This window comes from Manis javanica, chromosome 12 (assembly GCF_040802235.1).
Source record: "Manis javanica isolate MJ-LG chromosome 12, MJ_LKY, whole genome shotgun sequence".
In the NCBI taxonomy this organism is placed as follows: Eukaryota; Metazoa; Chordata; class Mammalia; order Pholidota; family Manidae; genus Manis; species Manis javanica.
In genome coordinates this window covers 34,150,575-34,164,271 of record NC_133167.1, presented here as the reverse complement: position 1 = coordinate 34,164,271, position 13,697 = coordinate 34,150,575, and the positions used below count along the sequence as shown (strand labels likewise).

At 37.8% G+C, this 13,697-nt stretch overlaps 1 protein-coding gene across 2 annotated transcripts in view; it reads right to left on the bottom strand.

Moving 5' to 3' along the window:
- Positions 1 to 3,573: 3,573 nt before the first annotated feature.
- Positions 3,574 to 13,697, bottom strand: part of GLS (glutaminase) — an 84,348-nt gene continuing 74,224 nt past the window's right edge. The window contains exons 15-18 of one of the 2 annotated variants that reach the window (XM_037009131.2): positions 10,238 to 10,299; positions 9,062 to 9,138; positions 8,908 to 8,971; positions 5,886 to 6,235 (exon numbers count right to left, since the gene is read on the bottom strand). In XM_037009131.2, coding sequence (XP_036865026.1) covers positions 6,079 to 6,235; positions 8,908 to 8,971; positions 9,062 to 9,138; positions 10,238 to 10,299 — 360 coding nt within the window. In that variant the 3' untranslated portion in view covers positions 5,886 to 6,078. Of the gene's footprint in view, positions 6,236 to 8,907; positions 8,972 to 9,061; positions 9,139 to 10,237; positions 10,300 to 13,697 lie in introns of both variants that reach the window. The other variant, XM_073218395.1, reaches the window with a different exon arrangement.

The following is a 13,697-nucleotide window of genomic DNA, read 5'->3' as shown; positions in this document are numbered from 1 at the left end:
TTTTAAAATTACAGCTGAAGTATATATATTGTATCACACAGTATTTTCCTTGATATTGAACACAAATTAAGGCCTCCTCTCTGGTTTTACATAAAATGACGTGAACCTGACTGGGTCTGCATTGACTTTTTAAATTGAAATTATGAAAAAACAAGGAAGACAACATTAACAAAATATTGTTTCTAATTGCTGATCCCTAACTGTATATTTTTGAACTTTGAAAATGATTTGGCATGGTTTCATTTTACTGCAGTAAGAGACCTTGTTTACTTTTAAGAAGTAGTAAAATTCTTATGTTACTCTCTTATAAATAGCATTTGATGCAAGGATTTTAAAGGTTGCTGGCATTATATACAGGTTTGATGTTTTTCCTATTTTTTCTTACTTAGGATTCAACATAAAAACATATCAGTCCTTATTTTTAAATAGGATTAATAACACCATTTTTCTACTTTGTTGCCCTTTCTTATCCTGACTGTAATCAGAATTGCTATGGCAGATTAAGATAGGTCAGTGGAAGAGATCAGAGAGGAAATACTGGAACAAGCTGTACTGGGTGCCATAATAAGCAAACATAAAAAGTAGTTTGGTCTTTGTGACTCCAAATATACAACTAATATGGTATTTTAAAATGAATCTCAGTTACTAGTATGTTTTTAATTTTATAGTACAGTAAAATGGGACTCTGTCTTGTCTACAGAGTGGCCATGTGAGATCCATACCTCCGTGATAGATGAGTTATTACTGAGATGATTATCACACAGAAAGGGGCCATTTTTCTCCATGCTGGAAAGCCAAGATCCTCTCAAAGTAACAGTCACCATGTTCTGGAAAAAAATAGTACAATAAAACATACAATCACCAAGTTAGACCTAATCTAGCAGGTTAGACTTAACTGTTGTTTGAAGAGTTATTATAGAGTAGTGGTTTGAGCTTAAATTCTGGCATTATAACAGTTATGATCATTCTTATCTCTGATTATGCAGTATTTACATCTAGAAATACAGAGTCTTCATAACAAACACTGAGAGCTATATTTCTCCAGGGAGTAAAGTAGATAATACTCAGCCTAGTCAGTATATACAATTGATCATTATAAGAAGTCACTAAGTAGATCCTGGCTTAGGGATGTTTGTGTGTTTTAAGAGTATTTCTGGAATAGTGTTTGTAGGAGCATAGAGCTTTTATGTACCACAAATAAAGACAAATTTCTCTTTAAGGAAAGAGTTCTCTGAGATAGCAATAAATAGATTGTGCTATTTCTTTGAAATTAAAAGAGTGAAGTCTGTTTATTGCCTGTAGACAAAATGGAATATTAAGTCTTAAAAAACAAAGCACTGCTTTCACATCTGACTATCCCAGGAAAAAACAGGAAAAAAACTAGAAATTGTTTTGAAAACTCTAGCATGTACCTGCTGAAATAGGATGCTATTCCCAAAGTAAGGGGCATTTGCTTGAGTGGTTTCTTTTGGTTAGTTAAGTTTCATTCTATTTACTAGTTCAAATATATACTGAGCCCCGGCCTTGAGCCAGATGCTATTCAGGTGCTTGGGAAACACTGGTAACAAAAAACAGACACAGATCCCTGCTTTTGTGGAACTTAAGATGTTCTGAGATGCTGGATCATGTGTTTTAGTAAAATCATCTTATTAAAACCTTTTGTGAGGCAAATATAATCAAAAGCTACAAATAATTAAAAACATTATATAAAAATATATACAATCCCAAAGAAACAGCATTTAAAGAATTTTTAGGAAGGTGAAAGATACTGTAGAATCTTTCTACAGTAAAAAAGATATTTTAGAATCTTTTAAGATAAATTTTTATAGCTCTTAAGTGATACTGACTTAATAATATTCAGATTTCAAATTTTGGTAAACTAACTTCAGGTTATGTATTTGCTATACTGAGAAATGAAACATCTTATTTGACTAATTGAAAATAAGAACCACACTTAAGCAGTTTTAAATTTTACTAAATTTACATTGGGCCTACAAAGAATATAAAGGTACCTAAAGTTACCTTTGACAGAAAGCCATCCATATCTTTTATCAAACTTGGCAAGTTCTGTATTTCTTAATGCTGTTATGCGACTTTAATACCCTAGCATTGGTGTGTTTGCAGCCGTTCCTTGTTTCTTCTACATGAATGAAGCAGTTTTGATATTCTTTTGCTGTTACGACTGCCTGTCAGATTCACTTCTTCGTGGGTTCTTTACTGACTGTTCCGGGAGGCAGTGAGGGGCAGGGCTGAGGCACACGAAGGCCTGGTGTCAGGTGCAGGCTCCAGAATAAGAAAAAAACACCCAATCTTTGTCCCTTTATAACTGACTTGATTTTCTAATCCTTCCCATTCCCAAACACACATACCTTCTCTAATCTTGTCGTAAATCACATCCTTTCCATATATAACTACAAAATACTCCTTCCCAAAAGCCTTTTTTTAAGTGCCACCTACCACATTTGTGGCTTGCTTCTCTGTGCTATCTGGTCTGTGATTTATGAATTTACTCATTTTACTGTAAGGTGAGTGAGTGAAATTAGGAATAACCCTGCCCCTAGAAAACATATATAAATAAATAGAATGACCATGTTGTATCAAGAATAATTTAATTTTTCAGAATTTGGGATTATTCATGCATTTGTTTCCTTTGAACTGATATCATGCTTCTATCTGTGGATGGATGTATCCATAGCTCAAGTTGACATTTTCAGGACTTAACACTGTAGCATTTATGCTTCTCCTTAAAACTCCACAGAGGTGAGGTTTTAGCTAATATACAAGTGACTGGATATTCTATGCAGAGTGTAGGGGAAGAACATGGGACTAGGAGTTGTGTATCACAGCCCACTCTTGAGTTTCAGCTATAGCTACAAATGAGTTAGGTTAGAGATTCAGAGATTAGATTAGAGATTTCTGACAGCACTTCCAGTTCTAAAATGTCAGAAATGCAGACGGATTAACACTGATACAGCAGAGCAAATTACTTTGTGAAAAACAACCGTGATAGCTGCAAACGGACAGCCAGAGTGTTTATGTACCTTCTCGATGGTTAGGAATCCATAACTAATCCTAACCCTGTGGACCAGGGGTTTGTGGCACTGGAAGTGAATGCCATTCCACACACCCATGAACCAGTTGGGAGCTACAGCTTACCAGCTGGTTATGCTCAGACTCTTGTTGCAGCATTAGGTTCAGCTTCCCAAGCAGAGGTCAAGGCTTTGTGAAAATGACCTTTCTTCTCATTAAAGGCATTTAGACCCCCACCCCCACCCCCAGCAAAGCACACACTGAATGGTTCAATTCAGCAAGTATTTATGAGCACTTCCTAACTGCAGAAGTATAGTGTTAGGTTCTAGGGGACCAGAAACGTGTTTGCCAATTCACCTTCCACGATTCTCATCTTTATCCTTGTGGTGACCCCACCCAACACCTTGCATAGTGTCTGGGTCATAGCAGGCATCAGAAATGGATTTGAACCAACTAGACAAGGTCCATATATGCTCAAGGGAGTTCCCAACCCAGCAATAGGAGAAAAATCTTAGTTGTTTTTTAAAAATTCACTTTTCACAGTTTTTTTTAAATACATGTATTTATTATGCTGTAAAAAGCAACACTACCTGATTTCATTTAAAATAAATATTTTCCAATTTCAGAATACTTACAACTTACAATTTTAAGATTGGACTCACTTTGGGAGTTTCTGGAAGCAAATACATTTATATCTGTACAATCCCCAGGAAGAATTTAAATCCAACATCAAGTCATTCAGGCTTTGCCAGACAGACATCATCAAATGTTCATAGCTAATCCAGTTTTGCAGCTAAAGGGCAGTGTGGGGCAGCAGTGGGGTATAGCACGTTACACCCCCAAAATGAAATAATTAGAACTGAGACCCACTTTCCCAGCAAAAACAACAACGTATAAAAAGCTTTAAACATGACCATATAGAGCTCTCATGATACAGAAAAAGCACATGTGATCCTAAAGTCAAAACAAAAGATCTTTGGAGTATTACTGATGGCAGCATTCAACAGCATAATCAAAAGCATTTAAACCAAATATACTTGCCATACCAGTCGACAGCAAACAGAGCAGACACTGGCAGAGTCATAAATAACCTCATAGGTAAAAAAGGGCTCATTTAACTAAACCACAAAGGTTCCACGGAATAGTTTTGATCTGAGAAAACATGAAAACTTTCTTTGTTCTCAAATAATAGTTAATCTATTAGAGAAAAGCCTCAAAGTCATTGGTAATCTTCAAGCCAAAAAATTTAAGTGTCTTCACATGTCATTTTAATCACACAAAGCAAGTTTGAGCAGTTATTTCAATTGATTTCAGTTAAAAAGTGTCTATCCCATAATATCTTTGGAGTTAATGCTGTTCCTTTGCAGCATTCTGCAAATGCTACCTGTTTATGTGGCTTGGTAGATCCATGGGGCAAGAACACAGCACCAGGCTAGATAGATGCCCACCCACCATATTCCCCACAGCACACACATGGGAATGGCTTTGTGCCTGATGCAGCACAGTTCAAGAACAGTGGCTGTGGTTCCATGAAAGGAGGTGCTGTCTAGGTAATGAGGAGGGCAAGGGCTGAAGCCACTGACGTAGGCTGGAAGCAACATCAAAACCCTTGGAGGCTGCTGGAGTGGAAAAGGGGTCGTTAGGCATGATAAAGCTTGGAAGCAGCAGTGGTGCTGATAGGAAAATAAAAGGCAATTTACTATATTAATGTGACAGCTAACATTCACATTGTTGATGATTCTGCTCATTTCACTAAACACAGCTTCAAAGAGGTCCCTTTGTGTGTGTGCCTGTGTATGTGCTTAATATGAGAAATCCTCAACATACCCCATTACCTCTCAGGTATGGGATAGTGTTTTATGTGCAGTTCTTCCCCAAGACAAACAATGGGTCTCGCTTTAAGATGAAACAGCCTTTTCTTATTAAACTATAGAGTCCACTAAAATTTACATACTGAGAATCAGGAGGAAACGAGTTATTTAGTGGTCTCTCAAATAGAGCAAATATGTTGATGCAGACTAGGTTTAAAAGCACATGTTATTTGTAGCAGTTCCCATACCATCAGAATAACTTTGGTAGCTTAGAGCACTTCTAGATTTGTCTTTATCTTTATCCTGGAAGCTGAAAAATATCTTCTTAAAGAGCTGCAATAGCATGTCCCTTCCTTTTTAGGCTGATGAATTTGACTAATTTGTATTTAGCTTTCTAATTTGTCTCTGGTTCATCTCCTATAGACCAATGACATAGTTATGTAGCTTCGATGCAAGATACAGGAGGCATTTTCTGACTTACTGTGGAAATCATGAAAACTGCATAGTATGCCAGCACCCACTTTCGCAGCTAAAGGGAAGAGGCAAGTAACTAAATGTCTGGGAAGAGAGGCTGGACTAAGGGGATATAGAAAAAGGAAATTTTTTCAAAAGCATTGTTAACTACATTCACACAAATATTTTGGTCACTAAACGTATCTTAAACAGAGTCCCTGATAAAGAATTGGTCTGTGCTACTAACAGCTATTAACTATTGTAATTCTCGAAGAGTCACATCTTGAAGCTAGGGTGATGGGAGGCATTTTAATCACACACCCTAGGTGCATATAATCGTTCAAACACTCAGTCTATATTTGAAGTCTTGAAAATCACCTTACTTCGCTTCTAAAGGCAGCCTTGATCCATCTGGACAGACTGTACAACAAAGCTTAGTTTATAAATGCAGATCAGCAGATCATCATCACAGATTGAAAATTCACAAAACACACAAAAGTAAATCATGAAGACCACACACTTAAGCTAGCATTGGAAACTATGTCTTTTACATCAAATTATACAATGCACGAGGTAAATATTGCTCACATTATGGAGGAAGATTGCATTATTTCTATTTTTTCCCAAAGAAATCAGATTTGTCCTGTGCATACAATGAAGCCCCAGTAACACTGAAATGACAAATGTTGTAAAATATACATCACTACCAGATAAATACACACGTTCTTCATAATCATTTTCCACAATTAAATAGGTAAGTGATGAAATCTTGGGCTTAAGACCATTATAACAATCCATCAAGATTCTTATGGACTGTTTGGTTTTCCTTTCCATCGTCGGAATCTCCTTGAGGCGTGTACTGGACTTGGTATTCCTGGAGGATTTTAAATACATCGTGGTGTCCAAAGTGCAGCGCTTCATCCATGGGGGTGTTATTCCACCTACATGAGTAGCACAGCATGGACTGGGTCAGTAGGTAATTTCTGTGCAAAAATGATAACCCACCATTCTTTGATTTTAAATGCAGGTTAAATGGCCCTTGAAATTTAGCCATTTTAGTAATATTCAAGTAAAAATCAATGGAAGAAATGCAGAAAGGGATTTGTCATTTATTTAAAACATGGTGTCACTGACAACTTGGGAAATGGGGAGGAAGAAAAGATTATCTTCTACAAAAGGAGCTTGTTTACATGTCTAAGTGCTTATGGAGGGGAAGTTCTAGTACTGACAGATAAAACAGATTCCTAGTATTCCTGAGTTTTAACTTCATTAAAAGCCCAAAGGATTTCTCTTTAAATAAAACGTTCAAAGAAAATTCAGGTATATAACATCCATCACCCTAGTCTTTGACAGAAAATTTGTGTTCTGTCAATTTCAAGATCACAATAAATCTCCGAAGCCTGGAAATAACCATGACCTCATTAGGGCTGAGACACACTGGGAGAGCAGGAGGGGCCCCAGAGGAATTGACATTTTCATTATCTGTGGGAAGGATGGGAATCCAGAGATTCAACGGACCAGTACACACCCAGAAGAATAACTACCCTTTCCATGGTAAATGTGTTTATGGGGCTGAGCTCTTCAGAGTGATACAGACAGACGAAGTCTGAAGATGAGAAGATATGAAGAGCTGCCAGCAGTGTGGTTAATCAGCTAAGTAGGAGGAGACAACACTATGAAATTCACAACAAGTAAATGACAGAGTGATAATTATTCCCTAATACTTCCCAAACTATTAAGCCTCTCTTCCCATCCTCTCCCTCTCATGTCACTTAACTTCTCCATGGCTACCAGGCTCTCTGACTTCATTTTTCATGCTACTCTCACCACCTTCGGCTTTTCCTGCTTTCCTTTCCATCTGTCCTTATTCTTTTATCTACTTAATGGGGTCACAATACAGAACCAAAATGTTTTTAAAATAGTCTCATTTAAAAAATATTTTTGGGTAAAATACGGTAACCTCTTAATTTTTAAAACCAGGTAAGTCACATTTTATATGTATCTTTGTGCTTCTCAAAAAAATACCTGAGCTATGTTGCTTTTTACTTCTTTTGACCATTCATTTAGGGAATTAGTGGCCTTAAATTGGGGGTGGGGGAACTTTTCAATCATCTACAGCATATAATTTTCTGTCTTTCTGGAAGAATGGAATGTTAACTGCAAGTTACCTTTTTGACAGTCCTTCCATGAAATAATACAAAATATCAACTTTAAAGAATACACTAAATTCACTCAATCCTATTTTATAATTTGAGGTAATAACTGATTCTATAAAATAGAGAAAAGAGTTTTCCTGGTCTAGCTTACATTCTAGAACAGCTGAATACCCAGTTACTAAGTTTGTTACTCATCTAACTTTTGCCTATCAGCTGAGTACTTCTGTACTTCCACATTCCTAGCGGCCAACTTAGGGCAAAAACCCAAAACATTTCAATCCTTAAATATGCAAATCACAATAAATATTTCCAGCATGTATTAGATAGTGGGAATTATAAACATGGAGTGGTGTGGGAGGAGCTCTCTTCAGTTTCTTGCTCTAGAAAGAAGTGGTATAGGCATTACTTTTGGGGATAAAAGGGAAGATTATCTCCCTAACATGGTTTTAGAATACGACCTATAAAGGTCATGATTGTAGATAACAGAAGTGTTACCATACATACAAAATGCTAATAATTTCCAGGCACTGACATAACTTTTCTCCATTTCTTGCAAACTGAATAAAACCCAAACCTCTAATTTAAAATTAAAACAGTAAAAACCTTACCACATAGAAAGATCTAATAAGCTAGAGAATAATCAACTTGCCCGTCCCAAACTTTACAATCCTCAAATATTCAACCCAAACTATAATTGAACATATCAAACCTCTTCCAGCAAGTATTTTTTCCTTCCATTCTTCTAAACCTTGGTTTTCATTACTCATCCAGTTATATAATGTGCAAATTGCACAACTACAGAGTTTACATATATGTGCATACCTAAGCTGTGCTCTTTGTCTTCCCTTGACTATCCACTTTGTGAAGCGTGTTCACTGCAGGATGTATGGCAGTTTGCCATGTGGACAAGGGAAAGGAGAGGAGAATACATTCCAAGCAGATTTTCTGTGCTATGGATAGAGTACCCTTTCCTTCCTGTAATTCTGTCAAATCTCATCTCCCCCAAAGTACTGATTAAAATTGATCTTGCACGAATCCTCCTAGAACTGACTTAACCAAACTCAGGAATTTCATCAAACTCCAATATATTCAATTTAGAGTTTCTTAACTAATTTTCTTACACATTTTAATATGCTCCTATAAATATTTTGTGTACCCTGTATTGTTAAAAGGCCATGAGGATGAAATTCCTATTTTCTCTTTCCAAAAACAGAGTTATTTTCTCCATATAGTCTGTTGACTGACAGACTAACCTTGAAAATTCTAGAAGACCATCCTTAGATTAGAAATACAATATGGAAGAGAGAATCATCTACCTAACAGGAACAAGGTTTTGTTTGTTACCTTTATAAAGCACCAGAGCAAGTTCAAGAATGTGTCCAATATATACATTATAGCCCTGAATAGTAAAACACTAACTTGCCAATTACATGTTAGAAGGTAACAGAAGTGCTCACCTGTCCTTGGGGAAAGGATTTACTTTGCAGGCTTCCAGCAAAAATTTAACAACTTCAACATGACCTATATCCAGAACAAAAGCATCAAATTTCAGTATTCAGTAGAAATGAAATCTGAAGAAAAAAAATTATTGATGAGCAGCTCATATCTCACCCTCTGCAGCAGCTACATGGAGTGCTGTTCTAGAATCGTAGTCTCGCTGTTCCATATCCATGGCTGACAAAGCAAATCTGAAAATTTGTAAGCATAGCTACTTATTGTATATAAAATTTAATTCACACTTCTAACATTTAGTCCATCAGTTCAGTTGAAGGTCCTGTGAGGCAGGTGCCATCCTTCAGGTTCATTAATGGGAACTTGAGACCCTGTTGAGTACACAGGTGTCTCAGGTAAATGTCACTACCTCTCTTAGCTTTGGTCTCTGGTTAAGAGGAAACATTCACCATTTCTCACAGAATTAGGTTTCATTACATTACTCTTCATAGCTCAAGAATTGTAGCACAACTAAACCAAAGTGTGTGCTTCAGAAGGGCAAGGAACTAATACCTATACTAAAGTTAAATGTTTTCACTAAGGCTCCCATTCTTTAATATTCTATAGTCTACAAGTACTGATCAGACATTTTTTAAAGTTTTTAAAGTGCACATTTTTTGTGATGTAATTGACATGTAAGTTTCAGGTGTACGACTTGACATGATACATTTATATATTAGAGTATGATCATCCATTGCATTAGCTAACACCTCCAGCACATCAGTTCTTCTTTTTTGTGGTGAGAACAATGAAGACCTAGTTTCTTAGCAACCTTGAAGTTTATAGTACAGTAGTGTTGATACAAGTATTAATCAGTCTTTAAAACAAAGGTAGAAATTAAGCATACACATTTTTCCACCTTAAAGTTCAGTTGCAACTCTATACAGCAGACCTTACATTAAGTGTACAGGCCTCTGTGACCTAACCCTGGCGATCTGCAGAACACCAAATGCCTCTACTTGCCCATCGCCCTCACCTCCGCAGATGGGGAGTTAGTGGTTGATGGAGACTGAGAAGGCATTGTCTAATTCCACTAAAACATTAATAGTCATTTGCCAGATTAGCTGAACACTTACCACTCTGGAAAACAGGTTCTGGCTTTTATAGGAGGTAGAAAAGAACAAAACTGCACAGCAAGCCTAAGGCACTGGGAGTGAGGATTTCATATAAATTAGTTTGGGTCATTTTTATTAGAGAGAAATGGAAGTTAAGACTTCAGCCTTAAAATGCCTGTTTGCCCAGCACTAATTACACAAACATCTGTAAACCATATGCTGATCTACCCTGTTAACATACCTCCGAAGTGCAGACACATCTCCGGTATACGCAGCAAACAAAAGGTTTATCACTGACTTTACCTGTGAAGGAAAAAATGTTCAGACATCTACAGGGGAAAATAAATACATGGATGTACAATTATCACTGGTATGTGATTTCCATGTGCTTTGAACACTTCAGCTGGGTCACACACAGGAAGTTATGACAAGTACACTTCTGCAGCCAAAAAGGACACACGTGGTATTTTACTTTTTTAAATAGAGGATTATGAGGGAAAAATGCAATAAAGATACATGAGTGAAGGAATGCAATGATGGTATCAACTGGGATGAAAGGATGGAAACTTGTGACCTGTGAAAATATACATAGTCGGTGCAACTGAAAATTGTTTAGAACCTTTCTCATTCAGTTTAATGTCTCAGAACTGTGACCTGACTTGTATACTCATAATATTCACACACATCATTATTAAAAACTAAGTCATGCTATATAAATGCCTAATCCCTGAGCAATCTCCAATGACTGGCTTCTTTAGGAATCGTATTATGAGACAACATTCAGTAATCACCTTAAACTTTAGGACTGTACTACACTGGAAAGAGAGTCTTCAGTTGAATATCCAGGCAATACAAAGGGGGGCATTCTCAGAGCCTGTGATGCTGCCTCTTCTCAAAAGGTGGGTAAAACTCCCAAAATATGAAGTCACTGCTATTGAGTGCTCCACTTCCAAGTATATCTTCTTTTATCAATTATCTACTTTCTTGTCCTTATAATTAAGGAATAGATAGTTATCCTAAAAGCCATTGGATTCTGACCTGCTTTCATAAAGACTATCCAACCCTGTTTTTGAGGAACTAAACTATGGAACATTTGCTGTTGGTACATACTTCATAAATTTCCACCTATGTCTTAGACTTTGCAACTTCAACATTTATACTGATGATCCAACTGATATTGGATTCAGTGGTAGGAAACAGAAATTGGAGGGATGGAAAGCCACAGCCCTGGAAGCTTCGTTTTCAGGGTCTTACCTGAACATTCCCCCTTTCCACCATGACTTCCCTTTCTGACAACCTGTGAACTTTTAAATCGAACTGGAACTAACCACTGCCAGACTCTTCTAATCCAGCATTCTCAAAATGTGTTCTGCAAAAAACTAGTCCACAAATGCTCTATTTTTAAAAAAGGGTCCCGTGGTCAGACATTTTCTTAAAGCAAATCCTCTTTTTGGAGATTCATGAGCATATGAAAGACCCTATAAAGTTCTTCAGTATGGGAATCTAACCAGCTGAGCACACCCCCCAAATGTTACTACTTACCATTAATGTTGATATCACTTCCAAAAGTCTTAAACTTTTATTCCTTCAGTCCATTAGCTTCCCTCTGGCTACACTTCAGTTCTCCTTCCCAGCCTTATTTTGTAGTTAATCCCTTGTTAACCGTAAGTCCAGAACAGTTTCCTCAATGGGGGTGGGGGAAGGGACTTAATGGAATCACCTAGAATGTTTTAAAAGTATATACAAGCATGTCTTTTCCCAATTCTAGTCATCCTGTTCGCACACCTCAAGTTTATACATTTTAGGGAAAACAGCCTTTTAAAAAACTCTCCAGATGATTTTAATATGTACTCTTCTGGGTTATGAACCATTGTTTCATGTAACCTTAATTTCCTTCTTTTATAATCGGACTAATTTGGAATCCTCAATTCCCCTTATGCTCCTGGGCCCACAGGAAAAATACTGATTGGCTATTACAAATTATTTCCAACTGGTCTCCTGTAGCTGCTTGACAATTTTTTTTTTCTTACTGGTTTACATTCACATTTTTTCAGGCCGTTAATACCAATGGCAACCTAAAACAGATGACCCTGGCCACAGCTTTAGTAAGATAAACTGTTCTCACCTTTTATGTAAAATACCTGCTTCTAATACCTTATTCTCTCTTCCATCCCTCCAAACTTTAAAGTAAGGTCTGAGATTATCTTCTTCACCTTGCTTCAAAGATACATCCTCCAGATCCCCTAACCCTGCTCCCATATTTATCCTGTTTCTAGCAACTTCAACTTTTCCTCTTTCATTGGTTTCCTTCTCTGCCTTAATACAGACACAACTTCAACCTACTTGAAACACATGTAACACTATTGTTACCCTCTTGCAGTGCATATTTTCTGAAAGTTTGTATGTTCAATTCCCTTGAAATTACCTTTACACCCACTCTTACCTCTAAATAACCCTTCAAAGCTCCAGCAGCCTTCCTAAGCCCTGATTTTTCTGACCTCTGATTGTATCAATTTCCACCCTCTCCTTGTCTTCCATGGTGCTGGTTACTGATCATCCTCCTGTTCATTGGTTTGCAGAGTCTTTCCCCACTTTCCACTGCCTAATAATACTCTGAAGGCAGTCTCCAGCCTTCTCGTTTTTCAACATAATTTCCCTCAAAAGTTTCATGCATTCCTTTGGGGAGAATGACTTACTGATCTGTATCTTTAAATCTTTGTTCCTAAACCTTAACTCCACAGCCCCTCCTGCTTATCATGCTGTCATTTCAAACTCAAAAATAGCAAACTTCTCTGCAGCCTTGTCTCCTCACCTGGGCTCTGGAAGTCCACGTCATCTGCCTACTTGACATTGCCTCTAGAATGACTCATAGGCCCCTCAGACTTAAACCCAGAATAGAACTTTATTTCCACAACCTCCGCCCACCATGACCCTTAGCTCCTCTTCTGGTCTCCCTTATTTTGGGATGACACTACAGTTCATCCTGTTGCTGAGTCATCACCCAGGGCTGCTGCATTTGATTGCACAGGTTGAGCCTCCAAGGATGCCCAGCCAAGCAAGCGGACCCAGCCTGTGTCCTCTCACCCAGCTGTGGCGTCTGGTACCCAGGTACATCTGATGGGAGGAAAGGAGCCTTCTTCATACAAATGTGCTGAGAGGGTCTGCTTATGCAGACAGGCAAAACTAGCTTATTCTAATTCATAAAAACCCTGGGGGTATTCCTTGATTCTACTTCTCACATCTTAAATCTAGCTCATCAACAAATTTGCTCTACCTCCAAAATACATTTGGAATCCTAATATTTCTCACCACCTTCATTACTATCACCAAGGCTCTGAGCCCCACCTTATCTCACCTGGAGGACTGCAAAAGCCTCCAAACTATTCCTCTTGCTCCACTCCGCTGCTACAAGGATCTTTTGAAACTGATTGTGGCACTCCCACGACTTCCATCATATCTAAAATAAAATTCAAACTCTTTACCGTGGCTGTCAGGACACTGAATGCCTTTCTCCCTCGTTATGCTCTGTGTCTCACTCCCTCCCACCCTGCAGGTCTACTTCAGCCAGGTGGTTGTCCTCCTGGTCTTTGGACACTCAGAGCTACATTCGCTGTGTTGCTGCTGAGATGCTCTTCCCAGGCAGTGAGGCAGGTGCCACCCCTTCACTCAGGTACCCAAACATCAGCTCACAGACTCCAAAA